Here is a 27452-nt window from a genome sequence, read left to right on the forward strand (position 1 = left end):
AACGAGGATGCAGGGAGGTCCGGGGAAATACGCAAGAGACGCAGGGAGACCGAGGGGAAACAACACAGACGAACCAGCAACTACTATGACAGAAGACACAACTTAAATACACTCAGAGAACACAGGGGGATTACATACAGGTGGGGACACAGCTGGGAGTAATTAACATGACGAGACTAGGGAGGCAAACTGAAAACACTCACATAAGACACAGACCTTCACAATAAAACAGGAACTTACACATGAAAGGACACAAACTAAGAAACGCGGACTAGATACAGGAACACACGGGCAGAACAGAGTAAACACTAACCAGAGGAAGAACAGAACCAAAATCGCGAAGAGAAAACACAAAACGCTGGGTCAAAAGGACCCAGGATCATGACAGTACCCCCCCCCCTCAAAGGCTGGCTCCAGACAGCCCGACAAGAAACAAAACAGCCAGAAAAAACAGAAAACAACCCGACCAGGGCGGGCGGCGGGGGCCCAGGAAGGAGGGCTCGAAGCAAAACAAAACCAGAGCACCAGAAGGCCAAAAGACAAAAACAAAAAACGAGCCCAAAACCAAAAGAAACGAAGCACACCAGAACACAGGAAAAAACAGAGTCCAAAACAGAAGAGTTCAGGGGGCCGACAGCACAGGAGTCCAAAACAATTCGGGGGGCCAGCCAGGGGGCCAACAGCACAGGAGTCCAAAACAATTCGGGGGGCCGGCCAGGGGGCCGACAGCACAGGAGTCCAAAACAGTTCGGGGGGCCGACCGTGCGGACGGCAACGGCGGCGACGTGGATACAGTTCGGGAGGCCGGCCGTGCGGACGGCAACGGCGGCCACTCAGGCGATGGCGGTCCGGGGGCCGGCCGTGCGGAAGGCAACGGCGGCCACTCAGGCGATGGCGGTCCGGGGGCCGGCCGTGCGGAAGGCAGCGGCGGCGACGAAGGAGACCACGGAGCAGTTCAGGGGGCCGACCCCGATGGCGGTGACGTCCAGCAGGTGGCCCGGAAAATGGCCGGCGATATCGAGGTGCAGAATGAGGCTTGGGCGGCGGCATAACAGCCGCAGGACCAGGCGTGGCAGAAGCAGAGGCCGCAGGACCAGGCGTAGCAGAAGCAGAGGCCGCAGGACCAGGCGTAGCAGAAGCAGAGGCCGCAGGACCAGGCGTAGCAGAAGACTCTGATGAGGCCGGACCAGACGAGGATGAAGACTCGGATGAGGCCGGACCAGACGAGGATGAAGACTCGGATGAAGCCGGACCAGGCGACGACGAAGACTCGGATGAAGCTGGACCAGGCGACGACGAAGACTCGGATGAAGCTGGACCAGGCGACGACGAAGACTCGGATGAAGCTGGACCAGGCGACGACGAGGCAGCCGCAGGTGGCGGCTGGACAGGCTCCTCGGGCCCTCCAGCTGACGCGGCGAGGCTGGTGTGGTTCTCCGGAACCACCAGCTGACGAGGAAGGCTGCTGGACGGGCTCCTCGGGCCCCCCAGCTGAAACAGGAAACAAAGGCCGGAGCGGTCCGTCGGACCCTCCAGCGGAGACACGAGACGAAGGCCGGAGCAGTCCCTCGGACCCTCCAGCGGAGATACGAGATGAAGGCTGGACGGGCCCCTTGGACCCTCCAGCAGAAGCCATCACAAAGCCAGCAGGCATGGAGTCCACTGGCAGACATGAAGGAAATGGGTGCTGTGCTGAGCACTGGCCCTGCTCAGACAGCACTGACACGGGGCACTTCCCAGGTGGCTGCTTAAACTCCAGGGGTCCAGAATCAGCTGAGGACTGGGACCTAGCCTCTGGGGAAGCCCTGGAGCGGCAAACAGTGCCAATGGCGGCTGAACCATGAAAAGCACCTTGAGTAGGACTTAGGCTTTCTCCCTGCACGGAGTGAACGAGTGGAACCGGTAATGCTGGGGCCTGCGCTACAGGCGGCACTGGAGCCACTGGGGCCTGTGCTACAGGCGGCACTGGAGACGGAGCTGAGGGTGGCACTGGAGACGGAGCTGAGGGTGGCACTGGCTGCGCGGGAGCTAACTGGGCTGAGAGTGGCTGCGCGGGAGCTAACTGGGCTGAGAGTGGCTGCGCGGGAGCTAACTGGGCTGAGAGTGGCTGCGCGGGAGCTAACTGGGCTGAGAGTGGCTGCGCGGGAGCTAACTGGGCTGAGAGTGGCTGCGGGGGAGCTAACTGAGCTGAGAGTGGCTGCGGGGGAGCTAACTGAGCTGAGAGTGGCTGCGGGGGAGGTGATATGCTGTTCACAAAGTCATCTGCCGCACAGAACACCGCCCCTGAATGAACAGTCATACAGTCCGCAAATGGAAAGCAGTCCTCACTCACCACAGCCGGCGAATTAGAAGTCCGAACGTCCAGCTGTGGGGTGGCGCGCTTGCGGCGCGATCGGCGTTTCCTCCCCGCAGACGGCTCCGACGGGCCGGGCAAGATCGCATCCGGCGAGTCGGGCAGCGAGGCAGGAGTGGCTGAGAGAAGGTGGGGTGTGTGCCGGAGAAAAGCCTGTATGGTCAGAGGAAGTGAATTTAGTAGCCATGGCAGGCCGGAAAAGAGCCGTTGTAGCCGACCTTCCACGGCGCGGCGAAGCTCGTACGGAGGATTCTCCAGCCACAGCCCGAGGAGGATCTCCACATTGTAGCCGATGTCATCCTGGAGCTCCTCGGACGGATTGACTGCCGCTGGGTCCATGGTGGCTGGTTCGTTCTGTCACGGTTTGCGGGGCAAGCCGTGTGGAGTTGTAGAAAAGGACCCAAAAGGCGGCAGCTCTGGTGCAGGTGAATATTTATTTACAACGGTGGGCACAAAACAGCACTGGTGGAAAAACAAGAAACTGGAAACCTAAACTGGGTAAGCTAATAACACAAACCAGAAACGAGGATGCAGGGAGGTCCGGGGAAATACGCAAGAGACGCAGGGAGACCGAGGGGAAACAACACAGACGAACCAGCAACTACTATGACAGAAGACACAACTTAAATACACTCAGAGAACACAGGGGGATTACATACAGGTGGGGACACAGCTGGGAGTAATTAACATGACGAGACTAGGGAGGCAAACTGAAAACACTCACATAAGACACAGACCTTCACAATAAAACAGGAACTTACACATGAAAGGACACAAACTAAGAAACGCGGACTAGATACAGGAACACACGGGCAGAACAGAGTAAACACTAACCAGAGGAAGAACAGAACCAAAATCGCGAAGAGAAAACACAAAACGCTGGGTCAAAAGGACCCAGGATCATGACACATTCATGTTTTGCGCAGGTTGAGAACATTTCTATGCACGTATTACTAAAAGTGGGTCATTGTTTGCTTGGCACAAGTTGATGGTAATGTACTCAAAACTGGAGCAGCAGTTTTCAAATTAAACCGCTGTTGATTCCCTGCTAGCTTTATTAATCTACAACACAAATAAACTTTTGTTCCTGACATTTCATGATACTACTTACCACTAGCCTGGACTCCAGGCCTGACAGAAGGCTGCAACCTGCTCCATTTCTCTGTGGTGGAAAGTGGCAGACAAGCCATTCAGAAAGTAAAGATTTTATGTTGTACAATGAATCAATGAACTTCTGCACAGATGTGAGGACGGTAAAATGCGAAAAATGAAGGTCGCCGATACCAGTGCTGCTAATATTAGCCACACTTTTTTACCTAGTCTGACAAGACCACATAAACAAGTTAGAAAAAGTCCACAAAAGTGAGGTGAAATAATAAAAGGAAAATTTTAATTAAAAAAAAAGAGAACCAAATGGACACCATGCTAAACGGTGAGTTGGGAAGTAAGCAGATAAACCAGTAATGAACAGCAAACCAGTGAAAGCTTCACATCTGTTGAGTCATTGGTTAAAGCAGACAAGGAAGTGAGAGAAACACACCCGTCCACTATGACAAAATACTGTGCTCTCATAAAGACTGTAAAAAAAAAGAGGAGGTGAAGAGGAAGAAGTGTATGTTCTGTAACCATGGTGACCACAGCTTGGTACAGCGGATGCAAGCTGTGCCCTTGACAGCATCACATTGGAGAGTGAGTCTGATACACACACACACTTGTCGAGGGCAGACTGACGATCGTGTGTACTATGTCAGAGTGAGTGGTTGCCCTCCTGATGTGCGTGTGTGTGCATTCATCCATGTGCGTGTGTGTATGTGTGTGTATGTGCAGGGCATGAGTGAGATAACAGAGTGATGAATTTGAATAGCATTAGTGGGATATGAATATTGCCGAGACAACAGCAGTTAGTTTGGTTCCCATTTCCTCCATGTAACCAGAAGTCCACTGGCTTCTTTGTTTGTGCATTCAAATGGCATGGAAAGCAGTGTGTGTGTGTGTGTGTGTGTGTGTGTGTGTGTGTGTGTGTGTGTGTGTGTGTGTGTGTGTGTGTGTGTGTGTGTGTGTGTGTGTGTGAGGGAGAGAGAGAGAGAGAGAAAAATAGAGACAGGGAGAGTAATAGTGGTGTGTCTGAGTAAAGTGCGGTACAATAAAGAGTCTCAGTTTCGCTTCCGCATCGTTCCTCATGCAAATGACAGCTTTGTTGCGCTTGCAGCCTGCACATTTCCTGTACATGCTCTATATATATGTGTGTGTGTGTGTGTGTGTGTGTGTGTGTGTGTGTGTGCGTGTGTGTGTGTGCGTGCGTGCGTGAGTCAGAGAAAGAGAAACTATACCCATCAAATTTAGTTCATGCATATCTGCATATATTAATCTATCCATGTGGTTTTACACTATTTCACCTTCTTTCAGTCTTCACTTCATCTCCGTTGCCAGTTTGGACAGGCGGTTGCCAGCACTGCACAGGTTTTGCATTTTTCTTCATATTCATTCAGAGATACTGGTTTCAGGCTTTTGCCTTCTTGCCACTCATCCTTTGAATGGGATGATGCCTGCTGCTCCACTTTGTATGCGTTAAAGAATTGAAAAAAGTTCTGCTTTATTGCACCCGTGCTGCCACTAACCAATCAAATCGTGTTATGAATATGTGCTAATACATATGTACAGTCACTGGCCATGTTTATAATCTGAAAGCATCTTTAAACTTCCTGTAAACACAACACAAGTCATTTGTTCATTCACAAAGGTGACCTTCAGAGTGCAGTTTAAACCCTGTCAGGGACGATTCCTTTTCTTTTGCCATCGAGTCGAAGCATCACTCGTGGCCTGCAGAGTGACGTGGCGACTGCTCCGCTCAAGAGGTGTTCAGAAAAAATAACAGGATGTTTGTGGGAGGAAGAGCTGGAGTGATGAATGGAGAGAGGACAAGGTCAAGAGAGAGGGAGGAGGGATTGTAATTAGGCGTCCCCTGCTTTCTCCACCTCGAGTCGCCTCCTGTCACTTCCAACATCCTTTCGCTCCGTCTCTGCTTCCAGTTGATTTTTTGTAATCTTTCATTTTCCCTTTTAACTCCTTTCATCCCTTTGCCTTACCATCAATCTCTCTGCTTTCTTACCTTCAGCCAGTTTCTTTTTTCTCCTACTATCCATCCAGTTTCTCTTATCCTGATGGCTCCATCTTTCCCTTGCTCTGTCCTCAGTTTCCCCTTTCGCCCCTTCTCCTTCAGTTCCTCACTATGCTGCCCTTCTATCTTCTTAACATTTTCTCTACCTTTGCCTTTCTTTACCTCTCTGCCTGGTTTCTTTTTTCCTTTTTTGTTCCTTTATTCTAAATTGTTTATAATGATCTGTAATTTGTTACTCCTCCCTTCCATCTTCCTCTGCTCTTGCACCCCTTTCCTCCATCCCTCCGCTCTTCCTTTTTGCTTCTCTACCCCCTCCTTCATCTTTTCATCCCTCCATGATCTCCTCTGCCAGGGAGGAACAGGTGGCTCGCCTCTGCTGTGCCACTTGGTGGCTTCCTGCCTGAAACACAGAGAGCAATAGAGAGATTGTGGCCCATGTCAGTGCACTGCCTCTCCGGCTTATAACATGTGACGGACGGAAGGAGGAGGAGCGGGAGGAAATGGAAGAGGAGGAGGAGGGGTCCGTCTGAAGGCTGTGATTTCAGAGACTGAGGGAGAGAAAGCGAGCAGCAGGTGCTTCAGTGTGAAGCACTTGTAGAGGCGCACACATGCACTTAAAGATAAGAGCTACTGAGATACTTCTGTGCCCACACCAGCATGACATCATTTCCTGTCCTCACACTGTAACTCGGCACACTAAAGACCCTCTGGTGTTTGTCTCAAACTGGTAATTTAGCTGCTCTTTAACCCAGAAAGATTAGCTTAGAATAGGTCGTCTCTCTCACTTCCTCATTTGTTTTCCTTTTGAGTCCTTATTTCTTTTGCATCTCCATCTTTTGTCTTTAAGCTTCCTTTGTATAAAATAATATTTATCTCTGCACTTTTGTTCAGACATAATTATTATAAATAAACCTTAGAAATGAACATGAGCAAGTGCATGCTTTCAAAATAACATGCCCAATCTTCTCTCCTACCATCTCTTGTCTTTCCTTTGCACTATTTTTATTCCCCTGCTTTAATCTTAATCTTATGCCGTAGTTGCTAAAATTGACATATTCTTTAAAAGTGAAGGGATTGAGGTTGTTCCTGTAGCCACTAGGATTAGCTGCTGCTATAGTAGCTAGCCATCTCCATATGCATGGCATTAAGACCGATTAGCTCAACGCTAGCTCACTCACTCACTCTCAGAGTATTAAAGCTTAAAAGCTAGCACAGCTGGCTAGCACCTCTCGCACCTCTCGCATGTCAAGTGATGGGGGATTAGCACATGCTAACGATGGTTAGCTCTCTGGCAGGCTAAGAATTAGTGCTTCAAAGACGAAGTAAATCTGGCACGACCTGAAAATATGCTCCAGCTGAATGTTTTTGATGTCTTCAAAGCAGACATAAGTGTTTAACTATGGAGGTATGTATGTTTCTATGTATAATTACTGGTTAAGTCTTGGTAAAACAAGTGTCCCCTTTTCACATCTTAAAATGCCTATCAGCAAGGCACCACTTGAAGTAATAACAAAGAGAAAAAACAAACCAAGAAGAGGCTCAAATAAGTTCTTTCTTCACAATTTAATTCCAGTAAACAGATTAAATGTTCCTCTTCAGGTTCACAAAAAAACTACCCCCTTTTTTTATTTTTTATTTTATCTCTTAACACCCTTTCAAACCTTCATGGGATAAACTTCCATCATTGTGAAACTAAAATAAAGAACATTAGTCTCCAGGCATTTTAAAAACTCAAACTTTCTCTGGATGTTATATAAAGACTATCCAACAACAACAACACAAGTCACTCATACAAGACTAAAGCTGAGCAGCAGTTTATAGCAACAGTTACTGTGGTTTCCTGCAGTGCCATAGAATATTATCAATATTCCTGGTACCAAGTTTAAATGTAGCATGGCTATTTATTTGCATTTGCATGCACATTCACACTAATAGTAGCAGAGCTACCACACATGGCCTGCTTACAGGGGATTTATGATTCAGCAGGAACGTTACGCCGTAGCTAAGTCATAACCACAAACCTCTCTGAAATCATACACTGAAACCTGGCGTCTGCTTCCCTAGAAATGTAACACATTGAACCTACTATTGATATTGGCCTGTTTAATACTGTTCATTTCTTTTGTGCATTTCTGACTACCTTCTTTATCTACCCCCATGAAAACAACATCTGACGACCTCCCCTCTACCCTTAATGACGAACTAGGTATATATCAATAAAGATGTAGTTTGACAACCTTCAAAACCATTTCTGGCTTTTTTGAGAGTAGCTGCATAGGGAGAGACCACCCTCATTAAAATCAGACCCAAAGCTAATCATTTTGTTCTATAAACAGGCCTGAAATATGACAGAAACTGCTGAGTTAAGAAAACAGCTTAATCCTGGTGGATTTATTTATCATTTCCACGTACAAATGAAAGCTATATGTGGATATCTATATGTCTTTACATGTGTAAAATGATAATCTGTATTGGCAACACTATCCCCACTAAAGATGAAATATTCCAGCAATCAGTGTTTGACATAATGTGAGGTCTTGACTGATTAGTAATTCATGAGTTACTGTTGAGTTTAAAACAATACTGTGGAGGCAAAAGTGTGAATTGGTCTTTATTCAGATTATATTCACATGCATAGAGTGCATGAAGAATAGCCACACACGTTAATAGATTCTAGATCATGTTTTAATAGATATATACATTTTGAGATTAGTATTAGTATTTATAACATAATGTCACAGTTAACACTGCCATGTGGAGATTTTCTCAAGTCTAGCTAACACTTCCTGTGTGTTGCTATGTTTTAGACAATCAGTAGATTATTGAGATAATACAAGATGGAATTTAGTGACTTACACACATCTTACTAATCAGACTGCGTTGGGTCTGAGTGCAGTAATAAGTCAAAATATGAAATCCAATTCCAAAATACTGTGTAAGACAATAATCTCTAATAGTGTTTTGTAATATATTGCTGTTTTTTGCCCTTTAACTATCAATATTTGCTCTTATGTGTCACTCACCTCCATGTCAGCTGCTCTCCCAGCACTCTCCACCCTCACTCTCTCTTTACCCTGAACACACCACAGCATCAGCATTAGAGTAAAATGTTGTCAGTAAACAGGTGGAGTTTGTTGCCATGCTGTTCAGGGATAACTGATTAACTCTTTCTCACATGTATGGCGATGACTTTCTCAGACGCATTTCTGACAACAGCTGTGTTTCATTTCAGAGCAAAGTGCGACATTTTTTTTATCATGTCAAAGCAGACGCTGTGTTGTAACCGGGCATTTTTCTGAGCCCAGTGTTGCACTTGTGACCTGTCCAGCTGGGAGAAATCCACCCTGTCGGTCGCCTTAAGTTAGATAAGCGGTTATGGGAATGGATGGATAGATGGACATGGCACGACAGCTAAATTTAAATGTTCCCTCTTGTGTGCACGCTACTCATTACTGTTTGACGATAAATCCACATGGTCTGTGTCTAACTTTTCCTCACTAAGGTTTAAGTTCTAAAAGAAGTCGGAATATTTTGCATATGTTTATGCAAAATTGTCACATCCTATTACCGCCAATGCTGTACAGAGCCCTCCACTTTACCACAAACTCCCAGACTGTGTTTTTGTCTGCCTGCTTTTATAAACTATACTGCAAATTTCCCTTTTCCGACTAAAGTTTTGTGCACATTTTTACAGAAAATGTAACTAAAACGTGTCAGACTTCTCGAAAAAACAGAACTACTTCTTTTCTCTCTCCCTTCACATTTCAGCTTCTCCCCTCTTGTTGTCCAGCTCCTTTTCTCCTTTCATCACTCTGAGTGGTTCGCTCACTGTTTTTTCCACAACCCGTCCATCCCTCCATCCAGGCGTCTCCCTTCTTTCAACCACTCAGTCCTTTTGCCTTCTGTTTCATCCATCACTCACTCTGATCCCAGTCTATCCCCCCTCCTCCTCTGCCACCTCCTCCTCCGCCTCTTCAAAGCTCTGTCTATCTGTCTCTGGATGCAGTCCTCTCCTCCCTTTCATCACCCTTTCCTCTCCTCCCTCTCCTCTCCTCCCCACTCTCTTCTCATCTCCTCTCCTCTGTTCTTGTCCTGTCTCAACTCGTTGGTCTCCTGTTTGTCTCCCCTGTGATGTGCTCCTCTCTCTTTTCTTCCTCCTTTCCTCCTCCTCTATTTTTTCTCCTTTTCTCCCCCATCTCCTGTTTTCCCCCTTCTCTCTTTTCAACTTCTTGCTTCCAGCTCCTTTCCCTTTAATCTGCTCTCTTTCCCCTCGCTTCTCCTCTTGTTTTCCCTCATTCTCTGACTAACTTTTCCTCCCTTGTCCTCTCTTTTCCTCTTTCCCCTCAGCTCCTCTTTCATCCTAATGCACCAACAGAAACCCAAAAATCCAGAACAGATCCTCCTTTTTCTTTTCGGCTGTCAGTGGTAAGGTCTCTCTCCAGGCTCTCTTTTCAGTTTCAGGCTTTTAAGTGACGAGGCACGAGGCGAAATTAAAAGACGCTCAGATATCTCCACTGTTAGTTTTGAACGTATCTGTGTCTAATGTGTTTTCCACACTCAGACGCACAAACGGTGTCAGTGACAGGATTTGTCTGACAGCTGGGTGATATTAGACCTCTCTCTGAACTTAAACTACATAGGATGATCAGAAGCAGCTGTCAGGCATCTTGTGTGTGCATGCGTGCGATTTCGCGTTGGACTACCTTAGTGTCATCAGTAAAATTTGTCCTTCATCTCTCTAATTCCCACTGGATATTAAACACAGAGACATTCAACTGAGGGCCAGAAATATCTATGCAAATATGTTCAGATAAGTCCTGTTTTTCAAAAAAAAATGTAAATATAGTGACGTTCCTACAGAAAGTGTGATTGTTGGCATGAACGTAAAGCACATTATGGGGAAGTATTAGAGTTAGGGGATATTTTCAGGTGTTTCACATTCGTGAATATAGGCGTATAAGCTAAGCTGTGTCAATTTTTAATTCAGTGAAGACGGAGAGGTGATTTATCTGCATTTAGGACCATTAAGTCAGTTTGATATCTTAATACTTCTCCTGGTTAGCTTAGTTAAAAATGTAAGTAAGAACAAGAAAATGCGACACACTTAAAATCAAAAATGAAAGAATGCAGTAAATGTGAATAAACCTCACCAAAGAGTGAACATTTAAGTCATGGATACCAGCACATCCTGCTGATCCTGTAACTCTAGAGCCTTAAACAGTATGCTGGACAAACAACAGTGAGGTAGTCTGTTGAGGAAAAACCACACAAAGCCATGAATAATTAACTAAGACTAATAATATAATCTGAAATCCTAGAATAGTGAATCTAATTTAAATGGAGGCCCACATTCACAATACACAGTACATTTTTGTGTGGCTGGTGCTCACTTAGAACATGTTAATTAGCAGCACAAGACAAGGAACCGATGTCATGTATTAATGTGGGAAGGTGCCATAATGTAAATTCACATACTGGACTACTATACTCACCTGGTTGAACCCCCTTTTGCCGTCAGATCCACCTTAATGCTTTATGACTTAATAATAAGGATTTGGTCCAAAGTGATATCATCACAGATTTCCCGTTCGTTCTCATCCCAAAGTTGCTCTATTGGATTGAGATCTAGTTACTGCGGAGGCTGTTTGAGTCTAGCGAGCTCATTCTCATGTTCAAAAACCAGTTTGAGATGATTTGCAGAGCGTTCTCACTCCCGAGGCGTAACATGTCGACGTTTTGTCACGTCCCGCGGCGTTCCTGAGGGAACGCGAAAGGAGACCTTCGGCGTTCTTATGGTACGCGGCGGGTTATGGCTGGAATCCAGTGCAATGACGCTCCCGCGGTAGTAGACGTTCCAGCCCTGTATTCCAGCCCTAAACCTAACCTTATCCCTAGCCCTGACCATAACCTTATTCCTGACCTTAACCAGGACTTTAATGATGTTAAATAGCGTGTTTCTAAGCGATTTGAAGAAAAAGAGCGAACATGTGTAGGTTCAGTCCAGACGGTTCTCATATTTCCTCTTTTTCCGAGGTCGTCATTTAGGAACGTGGTGGGTAGCCGAAAACGTAATATGGTGACGATTTGTCACCTAGCGTAAAATGTTACGCTTTGGGAGTGAGAACGGGTTGTGATTTGAGCTTTGTGGCATCAGAAGACGGGTACGATGTGGCTATAAATGGACAGATATGGTCGGGAACAATACTCAGGCTGTGGCATTTAAAGGACGCCCAACTATATTCAAACCAAATATTCTCCACATCATTACACCACCACCACCACCACCACTCTGATTTGTTGATACAATACAGGATGGATCGATGCTTTCATGTTGTTTACTCCAAATTCTGACCCTACCATCCGAATATTGTGGCAGAAATTGATTTGCCTTCCTGTCAGCACGAAGCAGCTCACTGATTATTTTCACTCTTTCGGGCCGTTCTCTGTGAACACTAGAGAAGGTTGTGCAGGGAAATTGAGTAGTTCAGCAGTTTGTGAAATACAGACCAGCAGGTTTGCCACCAACAGCCATTCCACTTCCAAAGTCACTTAAATCACCGTTTCTTCCTCATTCCGATGCTCAGTTTGGACTTCTGCAGTTCAACTTGACCGTGTCTACATGCCCAAAGGTATTGAGCTGCTGCCATTTTATTGGCAGGTTAGACATTTACGTTAACAAATGGGGGAGTCTATGTACCTAACATAGTTGCCTGTGAGTGTGTCTTTATTTGGCTGCTTTATTTGTGGAGGATATAGGGAAATAACTGAAAAAAAACATGCACATTACATAAAATCAGCACATCATAAATACATGCATACACCCTGACATGCATTTGCACATGAACATGTACATATAAAGGCACGTACAGGGACGAAGTTGCTGCTCATGAACCCAGTCACTGTTTCTGGCCTCCTCACCAAACCAAACACTGTAATTTATCTCCATCTCTCTCTCAGGCTGACCTCAGGCTGTTAAAGGTTTCCAGTTGAGCTTGTGGCGGGCAGAAATGTCAGAGCTGTGGATTCCAGCGGCGGGCAGAGAGGCTGCTACAGTATGTGGCGGGAGACTGCGATGCTGTAAGTGTTTCTGTCTGTGTGTGTGTGGTGATGCTTTTCTTAGGCGGTGTGAGTATGCGATGAAAGGAAGGCTGCTTGATGATCTGAGCTGAAGAATTCTAGAGAAACTGAAGGTTTCCCACCTGCCCTGTTGACTTTGGGCATATCAACACATATCAACAAGTTATTTTTGGTCTAATGACTCCACGGTTCCTGTTCTTGCCCGATAGTCAAAAACAACCAAGTGTTTACGTGTAGTTTGTCCACTTTGAGTGAGTCTCAAGGTTTGTCCTGACCTGCACTTGAGGGAAAGTGGAAACGTACAAAATAACCCCCTCTGATGACATGTGGTCACAACGAAAGAATAGACTTTGTTTGGAGAGAGTTTTGTTTAGAGAAGCAGGTTGGGTCTAGAGCAGTAGGTTGGGGAATTACTGGAAAGCAGTCAGGTGCACGTATACGAAACAATATTGAAAGATTGTTGGAAAACAGTTATTTTGTTCTGTATCTTTAAATCTTCAACTTTATGTAGAATTTGTCTTTTCTCGCCTCTTATCTCCACTGCGATCATTTTTTGTCTCTACATCTTCCCTCTGCTCCTTTCTTCCTGTTTCTCAGATGCTGCTCAGGGCCAGAAGAGTTATATTTAGCTCTGCTCTCCTCCTCCTCCTCCTCCTTTCTGCCCTCCGTTTCTGTGTTTTGCCCCTGCAAAGATGGCTTCATTAGCCATAGACCTCAGCGTGAAAACACACACACACAGACACACACACATGCTGGGGTAGAGAAGGGGATAGAGCCTGTTACATAAGAGGCTCTCTTATATAATTTGATGCATATTTGATGCTGAATGGTGCAATGGCAATGCAGAAAGCTGTGAGCGTGTGTCTTTGTGTGTCTGTGTATGTGTGAGTGGGTGTGTACATAAGGTAAGCCAGATTTGTGCAATGTGGCCTGCCCTTGCCCTCCCTGAGTTGTTACGTCACAGGGAAAGCTAAAGGTGAACGGGCAGTCACAACTAAAAGAGTGTGTGTGTCAGTCTGTGTGTGTGTGAATCTCCAAAGTATATTACAGCTCAGTATGAAAGGACTGTTTTGATACTGAGCTGCTTATATGTTTTTTTTTTTTTTATCAGTGTCATCTTACCAGAGTAGAGTTTGAAAGCTGGTCCTGTGACTCCTGTACTTCTCTCTCTTCTCCATTTCCTCCTCTGCTATTGATCTAAGTAGACTAAGAGGATCAATGAAGGTTAATGGCTTTCTACCTGGGTTCACCTCATCGATGCACTTCATCAGGAATGCCCTTGCTGGCTGCACACTCAGGATACAGAAAATAACGGAGGGAAGGACTGCAGACATTTCATTAGATGTCGCTGTCAAACAAGGTCAGCTTTTTTTGCTGACTTGTACTGCTTCAGGTGCTTTACTACCAAAGATTTGTCTTGAACGGTTGCTCAAGATTATTGTTCAGATTATCCTCATGAAAGGGAAACTTGAGAACTAAAACTTGACTGACTCATGAGGGACAGATCAAGAAAGGAACTGCCATAATTTAATCTAGAAGGGTCTGAGATATCTGGCCTTTTATTTTGTCCTGAAATGTCCTACATTTCCCATAATGCAGTTCAGAACTGAGGTTTACTGTCTGTGACAATTAAATGGAATCTGATGTTAAAACTGCCCCTTTCACCACATTTTTATTTGTTTCCTCAAAAGCATGAACTCACTTGCCTCATGCTGCCTTCAAGTCTTGTGGGAATTTTAATGCTTTGGAGCAGAGTTCACACGAGCAAGTTAAAAAAAGGCTACAAAATAAACAGAATGCAAAAGAAAGAAAGTCACTAATAATTGTTGATTCGGTGGATGGGTGTAAGTTCACTTTCAGGGCTTTTGATTTCCCTTTTTTGCCTGTAATATTCATGTAGAGCTCTGCTTTTTTTCTGTGACTGCAGCATTGTAATAACTGTCAGGTTGACAAATGCATGAAAGTATGACTGCTTTTCCTCTACATTGCATCAGTGTAAAACCAATGTTGTAGGTTTATTTTTCTTGGAAGTAGTGAACGCGTGTGGTTGACATGTACAGAGTTAAGAAATGGCATTAAACAGGAAATGTGGTGCAGACTGATTTATTAAGAAAGAGCAATGTTTTCCCATTAAGATCCCAGCACTGCTGCTAACATACCACAGATCAGGCCACTTAGCTATTTCATTTGACTCTATTTTCAGTTCTGTAAAGATCAGCAGCAGCAGCCAGTCAAGCTTTACACTCTAAGGTCAAAAGCCTGCCCCGCTAGAGCTCCCAGTTGAGCAAAGCTGTGGTTATACTGGCAGCTGCCAGGTGGGAATGTGTGGCATTCCCTCTTATAGGAAAAACAACAAAATAAAAACATTCCACGCCACCTTAATTAAGCTTTCCTGACATGCTTTAAGTTTTCTGGGTTGCCAGAATCTGTACTTTGGTGGTAAACAACTTGTCTTAAATTTGTATTTGTCGGGAAGTAGCCGGTGACTCGTCAGCTGGCTATGCTGCACATTTATTTGTTTCTTTCCATTCTTTCACTTCTGGGAGGAAGTAAGTCATAGTGAGTCTGGCAAACAGAAGCAGCTAAAATGGAAAAACAAACTCGTTCATAGCATCTAATCTCTACACAAAGAAAATCTATCAAATTCTGAGACAACCAGGTGCCACATAGCTCACTTGGTGTAGCGCAGGACCTGTAGGCTGAACCCTTTCCTGTATGTCAGCCTCCCACTCTCTCTCCCCCCACCTTCCTGTCTTCTCTATAATTGTTGCTATTTAAAAAAGGCAAAAGCCAAAAATAAATTCAGAAAAAACTGAGACAGAAATGTTGTGTTGGGAGAATCGACATACATGACGGAAAAGGTACAAAGGAAGTCACAAAGGCAGAAAAGAAAATTGCTGTGTTGTTGTGCGCACATTTGAAAGTGTAAAAGGTAGAAAAAAAGGAGTAATAGTAAAGTGAAAATGACGCGAGACGTATTGTTTTAGCTACGAATTTAACAACAATATGAAAGTTAACCTTTGATGCCCTTGTTCTCGCAGGTTTTGGCAATCGGGGATACTGAAGTACATGAGAAACTATTTACTTTTTTATTGTCATTTTCAAGGGACTGGGATTACTCATCAATAATTCAATTGCATTAATTTGAGTTTTATTATTATTATTTTTAATATATAGCACCAAAAAGCAACAACAGTCACCTGTGGGTGCTCTATATTGTACGGTAAGGACCCACTTTTGAGGAGTGAGATTCAAAGGATGTTCAGTTTTTGTTTGATAAAGTTTCATGGTGACTAGCTTGTTCTTTAAATGATTAATACTAAGCAAAAGTCCTACACATTGCCACTCTTCCAGTGGAACACACTAATACCAACTGCCCATGTAAATGTGTGTTGGTGTGCATCCTGGCATTCAGATATCATCCGGCAGCCAGCTAGTCGTGCTACCTGACCTAATTTCCTGCCAGTAACAGGAAGTCTGCCCTTCTGCTGACATTGGTGTAACACAGGAATCCTTCCCCTCTGTGCAGTCGCTGCCAGATAATGAGGTTGCGTAACAATTAAACTCTTCACAGTGTTGTTAATATCGATTAGCACGCTCCGTCTGACGTACAACAGACACACACAGGGGCGCTCAGTTGCCAGTCCATCAGCTGGCAGATCAATCAGAGCCTAATGAGATAAACGAGCTTACTAATTAGTTAACGAACCACTGGCTGACTGAGTGACACAAGCACACACAGAGTCAGCCTGGCAGCTTCTCCTCTTGTCAGCACAGGGGAAGAGAAGGTAAGAGTCTCTTAACAAACTACTTCTCAGTAGATTTGAATCTGTAGAAGTGTAAAAAATTTAAATACCCTCAAAGCTGAAAGTGCCATAACTTTCATGTTTTAGAAGATATCAAACTGAATCGTCTCCACTTAACTTATAATACACACATAAGACTTTTCAATACTTGTTTTTAATGGAAGTTTTTTTTAGTCCACTGTTACGTGTCTTTATCACAGTGACCACAACACAATTCTTTATACTGCAGACACATTAAAAACATAATATTAATTATGTTAATTGTTCAATCATAGTAAAAAGAAAGTACACCCTCTTTAAAATCAAAGGTTTTACATATCAGGACATAATAAAGATAATTTGGTCCTTAGCAGATCTGTTAAATATAACCTTAAATGAATTAAAGCACATATACTGTTTCATTATTTAACAACGATTGATCCAAAATGCAGCCAAATTGGGTCATTTAAGTCTGAAAAGCACTTCCTATGCCAGTAACTGAGCTGGAAATATACCTTATTCAAGCTTAATGCTTTCATGGTAGCATTACCTTTGGTTGTTTTTGATTACTATGCTTTTTTTTTTTGGTTTTGTGATGCAGGAAGTCAGGAAGGTGGTGTGGCTCTAAATAAACAAGCTGAACATGTCACTTCTTTAGCTTGGACTGTTGCTGATAAGTGTGTCCCACCTCACAGGATCTTATTACAAAATGTTCCCCCCACATTTCCATGACAACTCACAGGTACACAATGAAACTCATGGGTAAACACACACAGATGAAACCCATCTGGAAAAGGACAAGAGCTGTTTTATAATTGCTATAAAAGGCATCGGGGAATTGGCACGATGCAGAAAAAGACTTTACTCAAATTGGACTGAAATTAACTAAGAATTGGGGAACTCATTTTAAAATTCATCTTGTCTTGGAAAGACTCCTTATTTAAAACCTTGATTACATTCCTCTTAAGACCCCACATCCGAGGGCACATGCGGTCTGATTTTTTTTTGTCTTTACATGTGAAAGTGACCTGCGTATTGAAGCCTGTCAGTTATTCTGACTCAGTCAGCCGTGATGGACAGCTCTGCCCTCCTGGTCCTGTCATGCTGCTATTTATCACAGACTTTTTATGTGACTGTGCATGTGTGTGCTTTGGCATGGTTTACTTGTGTAACACTAAACTGGATACCCCTGATGTCTCAAAGAGGCTTCTGTGAAACAAGCACATATCTGGAGCGTCCACGGGGACAGCCCGAATAATTTTAGCATCGTGGGGCAAGCCTGGGCCGGATGATGCAGAGAGACAAATAGCTGAACAGACAGAAATACAAACAGACAGACAGATGGCTGTCACTAAGGTTCAGCCAAAATTGTGCAGAATATTCTGGGTGCATTTTAAAAAGAGGTTTCAGATGTTAGCCTCCTTTGACTGGTTGAAAGCCAGGTTGTCTGTGTGTTAGGGGATTCATACCAGTAGCATTTAGGCTAACTCGGGGTCATTTGTGAGAAACCATATTTGCAATTCAGGAAGCTATTCTGCAAGTGGGCAAACTCTGGCTCATTGAACTAAAGTTCCCAGACGTTAAGATGTAAAATCTTAAATCATATTGTAGATTTTTTTTTTGTGTAATTACAATTCACATTATCAAAATATGTCAAAAATACACAAAGGTTACTAGCAGGAACTGGCCCGGGGGAAACTTAAACCCAGGCCATCGCAGTAGCCTTTCAGCATATCAGTGATCCCTTCATATACTATACTGGCACCTTCACACATAATTCTGGGCAGACTTTATCCAATCCTGGATTATTACAGTTACCAGATTTATGGTCCAGATTTACATGTCATTATTATTACAATTTGGGGACCTTTCAGTGAGTTGGAGCAATGGCTATTTTTTTGTAGCCAGAGCAAGATTTTCTGTTCAATCTGAAGATAAATCTCTATCACATGATGGCTGCTGGTTTCCAAATTGCATTTCTGTGAATGCTGTCCCTCCTTTGCTCACCACTGGGACCAGTTTTCCTTATTAAAATCGTATTGCTTACCTCTCTATTCTACATAGTAATGCAGATAACTGAGCGATTACTCTCACAATAATGAATACAATTAGACATTTTTTCAAGAACCTGAATTGTTACCTAAAGAATAACTGTATAAACCAGGTACAGCTCCCACGAGACTCTTAAAACATAGCAGTGGTGAGGGCTTGTTGGAAATTATGTTAAATGCCAGCAGAACTGTTAAGAATTTCAGCTATCACATTTATTGTTAGATGGGAACAGGAAACCATGTTCTTTCTAAGAAGACAGGTATTTTTTTAGAGCTACAGAAACTAATGGACGAGCTAAAGAAAGGTCTGGTCTTTTATCTGAAAATCAAGTAGTTTTACCAAATTTACTATTCTCCAACAACCAGTTGTTGACTGCATTGTAAGGACAAATTTGCTTGCGTAGTGATGAAGTCTTCCTTTTCATCTTTATATCTGTCATACTGTTTCCATCAAGGCACTGCGTCACAGGTGTGACCTCTGAAATGCGGGTATGTGGGGTGATTTGAGTTTTGTGTTGATTTTCTGTAATTAAAGTCAGGGATAACCTTTGTGTTTTGAGGTTTGGCTTTAATGAACAGAAGTTTGGGGTAAACACTGTGTTTTTTTGGAATCGGGCTGGATCTGCTGTGTTTTTCACCAAGGGAGGTTTATGGTAACCTTTAAGAGCTGACGTCAGTCGCTTTTGTCCGCTGTACCTGTGCAGCCGGCCACTGCTGTGTGTGTGTGTGTTTGAGACGCAGGCAACAGTCTCTTTAATGAGGGTGAACTCGAAGGGTTGTGCTTAGTCTTCATTTGCCCTGCTGGGAAGGTTGCTGGCAATGGGTACTTGTGTGTGTGCGTGTGTGTGTGTGTGTTATGCTTGGGAAGCCCCCTATACACACTGCAAGACTTCTAATAATGAATACCACCTTTTCGAGTAAGTCGAACCCCGTGTGTGTGTGTGTGTGTGTGTGTGTGTGTGTGTATGTGTGTGTGTGTGTGTGTGTGTGTGTGTGTGTGTGTGAATGTGCGCACATTGTGTCACCCCCACGGGGCGACAGGTGCCACAGGCAACATGAAACTCTGCAGACCGACATGGTGAGAGAGAGAAAGAGAGACAGTGTGAAGTGATGGAAGAAATGGGACTAAAGAGATGAGAGAAGTACTGAAGGGAGATGGAAAGGTTAGACAAAGGGAGTCAGAGCCAAAAGTATGCGGACACACACAAATGTTAATCCTATATCAAGTTAAATCACAATGGGAATTAACCTAAAGTGCTTTCCAGTCAAGAAAATAGACTGTATATGACAGATGGACATAGGAACTGTGACGTCACCTTTTAATCCTGGCTGCAGGAATTTTGATGTTATGGCAGGGCAGGAGAAAAAACATCCAACCAACCAAATCAAGTAGTCTAAAATACCTCTGTATGCCGTGGCATTGAGGTTTACTAAACTAAGAGACTTGATCCAAGCTTGAAAGGGGTGTCCACGTACTTTTGGCAGTGTATTAGAGAAGGGATTGACAAATTGACCGAGAGAGATGGATGGAAAGATAGTGAGAGGAAGGGATGGAAAGACAGGGAAGCAGAGATAGACAAATAGACATAGAGATAGTTTTCACTGCTGGAATCAGGGACAGCTGGCGTGTGTGTGTGTGTGTGTGTGTGTGTGTGTGTGTGTGTGTGTGTTGGCATGGCTGAGTTGCATAACACTCTACTGGGTCCCCCATGGCTTAGAGGCTAAAGTGGTGCCTCTCTCGCTCCCTCTTCCTCTGTGTTGAGCTAAGAGAGGTTTTATCTGTGTGGCATTTTTATAAAAGAAAATATTATTAACAAAATCAAAGTGAAAAATAATATTGATAATTTCTCAAATATGGAAAATCTTTGTGGAAAGAACATGTCAAATGCAACATTTAAGAATCCAAATTAAAGGTAGAAAGTATGGAGAAGACGCTCGCTCATGCGGGTCTTCCAAGTGTCGGGAAGGGAAGCACCCTGTTGTTGTGACCATGCCATATTTCCCATGGTGCTTTGCTGTGGGGAAGCTCTGCTGTGGAAAGAACAGCCCTGCATTTTCTCTGCTCTACTTCCTAAGATGCTGGCTGCTCTTTGTTGTCTATACACGTATGTATGTGTGTGTGTGTACTCCGCATGTGGGCACTTGCAGGCAGTCTTAATTGTTTGCATGCCGGTATTTGTGTGTGTGGGTGTCTGTGCACATTAATGTGTGTTAAATGCTGCTTCAGGATATCTTTCGTTTTGGTCGATGTTTAAAGCTGTGGAAAGTGGAGAAGGAGGTGAGGGCGTGCGTACAGTAGACAGCTGATGGTGTGGTAAATGATCCAAGTGAGTAATTTGCGCTGCGTACACATATTATGAGCTGTTTGCACTGCAGCCCTGACCTTTTTAGACATTACCCAAAAGACACCTTTAATTCTTCCAAAAGCCAGAAGGCACAAACACACACAATGTCCAGTACAAAATTACCGAAACGATGCAGCAGTAATCTCTGTAACTGTTAAGATCCAAATCTACCAACCCTGGGTTCTCTCCTTGCTTCCACAATCCAAAGCCAAGTGTGTTACATTGGTCATAAGTGTGAATGTGAGTGATTGGTTGTTCATCTCTATGAACCTATTTGTCTCTCTAGCCCTGTGACAAATAGGTGGCCTGTCCAGGGTTTATCCCACCTCTCAGTTCACCCAGTAAATTGAATTGGATAAGCAGAGGATGATGGATGGATGGAGTAATCCACGTACGAGCCACAAAGTTGGAAAAAAACATCAGAAGCTACAATGCTAGCTACAAGTCACTTAATGCATCATTGGTCTGCTCACATTCCATTTGTAGTGCGTCATGCCCGTCATTCATCGACAAGCTGCTTCACTGAAAAAGACGTGTAGCCATTGATTCTTCATTGGAAGTGTGAAAACGACATGAAACAGCAGTAATCTATACGAGCGAGAGAGCGCCCTGAGCGCAACTTTATTGGAATATTGGAATTCATAAATGTGAGCTAGCAAATACATTATATTTGTAGTGAAACTGTTAAAGTAGTCTGCATAATAGTAGTTGTAGTAGTACGGCCCTGTTTTCGGGCCTGCTCACCTTGTCGTGTTCAAACATGGAACGATGGGCAGAGAAAGCAGCAGCGTGCCCCCCACACATTCCAGAGGAGGCATCAGGGACAACGGGCATGACAGGGACTTAGTCAGACACGGAGGAAATGAAAAGCAGTAAGAGGAGGTGGGTTGAAAAGTGGCTTGCAGGGGCACAACAACTGAAGGCAGTACTCTGTGTGAGCCAATCAGATACATAGAAGGGCATGAGCTAAGCTAGCAGCGCATGAGGGCTGACACTGAGATGAACTAATCTGGCAGGATTGTGGCTTAGCTTGACCTCGTGGCCTGTCTGCACTCATGCTTTGCTCTTCTTCATTGTGGTGTCTTTGACAGTTACCATACAGCTTCCGGTTTTCCTGCACCTGAAAAACCAACACGAATTTGCGAAAAGACAAACAAAGACACAAATGTCACGGCTGCCGAGGCGAGCCGTGTGGATATAGAAGGAGGACCCAAGATGCAGGCAGTGGATGAGATACCGGTGGTTTTATTTACAGAGGTGTAGTGGCAAACAAACAGTGGGGCATAACAAACAACTAAAGACACCTAAACTGGGAGAACTAAAATAACAGACCTGGGAGCATATGACAACGGATGATGAATAGCAGAGAGACGCAGACGAGGAACAGGACACCGTGGAACACAGGGTAACAGACTGACACAGAGTTACACAGACTGACACGGAGGAACACAGACGAACCGGCAACAGGCAGGAGAACACACAGGGCTTAAATACACACACCAGTAATCGGGGATGAGAGACAGGAGGGCAACACAGCTGGGAGGAATCTGGACTGACGGGACAGGGGAAACGTAAACTGATCACACTCACATATGACACGGACCTTCACAATAAAACAGGAAACTCAGATACATGGAACCAGACAAGACATTGAACTAAACAGACAGATTCACAAACAGATGGGGAGACACCATAGACAGACAGATACAGACGCAGACTCAGAGGCAGATCGAAAATAACACAGAACTTAAACAATCATCATCTAGAAAATGATAACAAACTAAAAGCGCTGGGTCACCGACCCAGGACCATGACAGTACCCCCCCCTCAAGGGCTGGCACCAGACAGCCCAGCAGAAACGAAAAAATGGACCAAAACAAAACAGAAAACAACCCGACCAGGGCGGGCGGAGGGGGCCCAGGACGGAGGGACAGAGTCCAAAAAGGCCCAGATGGTCAAGTTCAGGAAGCCGACCATGCGAATGGCAACGGGGCAGGTCCGGATGCCGGCCACGCAGTAGGCAGTGGCGTGGAAACAGTTCTGGGGGCCGACCGTGCGGACGGCAACAGCGGCGTGGAAACAAGTCCGGAGGCCGGCCACGTGGAAGGCAGTGGCGGCGTTCAGGAGGGCGTCCACGGTGGCGGAGATGCCCAACAGGCGGCCAGGCAGATGACCGACGATGTGGAGGTGGTAGTAGGGGACCTGAAGGCTGCGTGGCCCCTGCAGCCCCAGGTGAAGCGGAGGCTGGACCAGACGAGGCGGAAGCTGAAGCGGAGGCTGGACCAGACGAGGCGGAAGCTGAAGCGGAGGCTGAAGCCGGGCCAGGCGACGCTGCTGATGAGGAGGCTGAAGCCGGACCAGACGAGGATGAAGACGCAGAGGCTGGACCAGACGAGGAGGAAGACGCAGAGGCTGGACCAGACGAGGAGGAAGACGCAGAGGCTGGACCAGACGAGGAGGAAGACGCAGAGGCTGGACCAGACGAGGAGGAAGACGCAGAGGCTGGACCAGACGATGAGGAAGACGCAGAGGCTGGACCAGACGATGAGGATGCAGAGGCTGGACCAGACGATGAGGATGCAGAGGCTGGACCAGACGAGGCTGAAGCAGAAGCGGAGGCCGGACCAGGCAAAGCAGCTGATGAGGATGCTGAAGCTGGACCAGGCAAAGCAGCTGATGAGGATGCTGAAGCTGGACCAGGCAAAGCAGCTGAAGAGGATGCTGAAGCTGGACCAGGCAAAGCAGCTGATGAGGATGCTGAAGCTGGACCAGGCAAAGCAGCTGATGAGGATGCTGAAGCTGGACCAGGCAAAGCAGCTGATGAGGATGCTGAAGCTGGACCAGGCAAAGCAGCTGATGAGGAAGCTGAAGCTGGACCAGGCAAAGCAGCTGATGAGGAAGCTGAAGAGGAGGCCACTGCAGGTGATGCGGAGGCTGGACCAGGCGAGGATGAAGACACGGAGGCTGGACCAGGCGAGGATGAAGCAGTGGCTGGACCAGGCGAGGATGAAGCAGTGGCTGGACCAGGCGAGGATGAAGCAGTGGCTGGACCAGGTGAAGCGGATGAAGCCGAAGCATGCGCTGGACCAGGCGACGCTGAGGATGCTGAATCCGGACCAGGCGACGGCGTGGAGGATGCAGCAGAGGCCGGGCCAGGCAACGGCGTGGAGGATGCAGACGGAGGCGCTGCAGCAGGTGGCGGCATGGATGAAACTGCTGCTGCAAGCGTGGATGAGGCTGCTGGTGGAGCAGCTGGTGGCTGGACAGGCTCCTCGGGCCCCCCAGCTGACGAGGAAGGAGGCTGGACGGGCTCCTCGGGCCCCCCAGCTAACGAGGCAGAAGGCTGGACGGGCTCCTCGGGCCCCCCAGCAAAAACAGTCTCAGAACCAGTGGGCACTGGAGCCCCTGGCACATACAGAACCAGCAGGTGCGGAGACCTCTGGCAGGAACGCAACAGAACCAGCAGGCACACGGGCCTCTGGCAGGAACGCAACAGAACCAGCAGGCACACGGGCCTCTGGCAGGGACAGAACAGGACCAGCAGGCACACGGGCCTCTGGCAGGGACAGAACAGGACCAGCAGGCACACGGGCCTCTGGCAAACACATAGCGGCCTGCAGCTGCGCAGAGCATTGACCCTGCTCAGGCAGCGACAGCTCTGTGCAGTCCTCAGCTGGCTTCTTAAACTCCAGGGGTCCAGAGTCTAATGGGGGCTGAAACCCAGCCTCTGGGGAGGCCCTGGAGTGCATCTCAGTCTCAGAACTGGCCAGCCTTTGAGGAATGTTGACATTGTTCTTGGGTTTGTCTCTCTGCTTAGAGTACGGAGTTGTTGAACTGTCCGTTATGGGTTGGACTGACATGGCTTGCTGTACAGGAGGAGTAGGTGAAGGTGATGGCTGAACAGGTAGTGGAGCAACTGACACAGGATGCAGGGCTGGTGACTGCTGAACTGAGGATAAAGCTAATGATTCTTCTGCTAACCGGGCTACTGACTGGGCCATGGATTGTAACAGGGTTTGTAATAAGTCTGGCTGTGACTGTAATTGAGCTATGGATTGTGAGGCTGAATGTGGCGGAGGTGGCGACTGGGCTTCTGGCCGGGCGGCTAACTGAGCTTCTGGCCGGGCGGCTAACTGAGCTTCTGGCCGGGCGGCTAACTGAGCTTCTGGCGATAAACAGTTTTTGTCCAGTGCCGTACAGAACATCACCCCTGAGTAAACGGTCCCACAGTTCAGACCAACAATACTGTCCTGTCCACTCACCACAGCTGGCTGCTCGGAAATCCCCAGGTCCGACTGTGGCGAGGAGCGTCGGCAGCGTGAGCGCCGTTTCCCCCTCGAAGGCTGGGTTGACGGGCCGGGCAGAACATCCTCTGTCGGACTGGGCAGTGAAGCATGAGCTGCAGGGTGGGTGGTAGCAGCCGGGGGGTGAAGACGGAGTCCATTCAGAATGAAATTCTGTGCGAGCGGGTGAAGTGAGCTGAGCAGCCAGGGGAGACCAGAAACCAAGCGCTGTAGCCGATTAGCCACGGCTTGGCGAAATTCTCTCCCCTCGTGCTCCAGCCACGCGTTGATTAATTTGTCCACGGAGTAAACAATGTCCTCCCGGAGCTCCTTGGGCGGGTTGAATGCTGCTGGGTCCATAGTGGCCGGTTCGTACTGTCACGGCTGCCGAGGCGAGCCGTGTGGATATAGAAGGAGGACCCAAGATGCAGGCAGTGGATGAGATACCGGTGGTTTTATTTACAGAGGTGTAGTGGCAAACAAACAGTGGGGCATAACAAACAACTAAAGACACCTAAACTGGGAGAACTAAAATAACAGACCTGGGAGCATATGACAACGGATGATGAATAGCAGAGAGACGCAGACGAGGAACAGGACACCGTGGAACACAGGGTAACAGACTGACACAGAGTTACACAGACTGACACGGAGGAACACAGACGAACCGGCAACAGGCAGGAGAACACACAGGGCTTAAATACACACACCAGTAATCGGGGATGAGAGACAGGAGGGCAACACAGCTGGGAGGAATCTGGACTGACGGGACAGGGGAAACGTAAACTGATCACACTCACATATGACACGGACCTTCACAATAAAACAGGAAACTCAGATACATGGAACCAGACAAGACATTGAACTAAACAGACAGATTCACAAACAGATGGGGAGACACCATAGACAGACAGATACAGACGCAGACTCAGAGGCAGATCGAAAATAACACAGAACTTAAACAATCATCATCTAGAAAATGATAACAAACTAAAAGCGCTGGGTCACCGACCCAGGACCATGACAACAAATATGTGATTGAATGTAAAATATATGTGTTAATAGCGTATGGATTCAACATATGTTTGTAAATGTGGTCTAAGATAGCATTATAAATCAAAGAAAGTAATAACTTGTTTGGAAATGGTGACTATTGTGGACAGACGAATAGCAACATACACGAATAATTCCACTTCAGAGCTGAGCTCTCTTTGGCTAAATCCACCCACAACTGGCTGTGGGATATCACTTGTTTGAACAACTGTTGCTGGGTTGACAACTCCCAGTTTTAGAGTTTTTGGCTGGATCCACATCATGCCTCGTCACTCATGGGAAGAAAAGGAAGTAAAGCCCTGGGATCCTGTTGGCAACAGTCAGCCTGAAACAGGCTTAAGACCGATGGATGGAGCCGAGAGGAAGAAACCCATGATAGAGAATAATTCCAAGGGAGCAAGTGAGAGATTGGAACAGAAGACATTTCAAGGGTTTATCTTGATTAACTGACCAAAGAAAACACACAGAGGAAGACACAAAGCAAAAGACAAATGCTACAATAAAACAGACAAATTAAATACTTTTTGGGAAACTGAATGCAAACCAAGACTGAGACAGAGCCTTGCTGGCAATGAGCCTGAGACGCTCCCGGCCATATTTAATCATCAAATATTAATGCAGTAAAGATGGAATACAGGAAATTAATATTCCCCATTAACAAAGAAGAAGAGTGAGCAGCGGCTTGTAATGGCCACGAAAGACAAACGGCCTCCGTCCAGAGGTTTACGTTCTGTTCTTACTTTCCCTGATTATGGGATCCAAATCAGGTCACGGTCTACATCCTATATGATAATCTGAACACTCATCTGTTCCACCTCACATTTATCATGCTCACTTCCCCTTCACTCTTTATTTTATGCTGTTTAAATGAATCATCTATTACTTCCTCAAAGTGTTTTTTCCCTTGCTGCTAAGTGCACATTGTAGCCGTGTTTCCATAACAAACTTCCCAAGATCCACCTGCCGGTCAAACATGGACTGGACGGTCTTAAATTTAAGTTTGCGTACGTACTGGTCTTACTGGTATCTAACTGTCTTACTGACCCAGTTTCTCTTCCTTAGTTCACTCTAAAAAACACCAGTTCAAATGATAATGACGCTGATTTCAGTGACAGTTCAAGATGATGGACGGCTTAGGCAGTAAAGTCAAACGTATCCAATGGGTAGAAAATGGTCCACTTCAGCTGCCGGCTACTGAAAGTTAGAAAAAGGAACGGGCGTACTGTATTGTCACCGGGCAAGTTTTTGTTGTTTCATGTGTTTCATTTTAACCGGACTGTCTAGTTTTCAGTATCAGCCGTTTTTAACGTGTTTCCATACCTCTGAATCACCATTCACATCTTTGATGAGAGAAAAAGGTGTGGCTGTGTCGCTTTGATGACTGCTT

At 46.0% G+C, this 27452-nt stretch overlaps 2 protein-coding genes across 7 annotated transcripts in view; one reads left to right on the top strand and one right to left on the bottom strand.

Annotated features, from left to right (window-relative positions):
• hivep2a (HIVEP zinc finger 2a) overlaps window positions 1–27452 on the top strand; it is a 125273-nt gene that overhangs the window by 18263 nt on the left and 79558 nt on the right. For 3 of the 6 annotated variants that reach the window (XM_082506162.1, XM_082506163.1, XM_082506164.1), the window contains exon 3: window positions 12429–12548. The exons of 1 other annotated variant lie outside the window; for it this stretch is intronic. The gene's annotated coding sequence lies outside the window, so the exon portion shown is untranslated. Of the gene's footprint in view, window positions 1–6858; window positions 6877–12428; window positions 12549–13753; window positions 13909–27452 lie in introns of those variants that run through there. 2 more of the 6 variants (XM_082506165.1, XM_082506166.1) reach the window with 2 other exon arrangements.
• Window positions 5797–26032, bottom strand: LOC309689824 (uncharacterized protein; the record flags this gene model as incomplete). Its single annotated transcript, XM_082506486.1, has 6 exons — window positions 24971–26032; window positions 22704–23063; window positions 21765–21849; window positions 21474–21571; window positions 8495–8545; window positions 5797–5871 (listed from the first exon to the last, which is right to left on the bottom strand). The coding sequence occupies exons 1-6, from the start codon at window positions 25370–25372 to the stop codon at window positions 5797–5799; spliced, it is 1071 nt and encodes a 356-aa protein (XP_082362612.1). The 5' UTR covers window positions 25373–26032.

Source organism: Aulonocara stuartgranti (assembly GCF_965226115.1).
Source record: "Aulonocara stuartgranti genome assembly, chromosome: 15".
NCBI classification, from domain to species: domain Eukaryota; kingdom Metazoa; phylum Chordata; class Actinopteri; order Cichliformes; family Cichlidae; genus Aulonocara; species Aulonocara stuartgranti.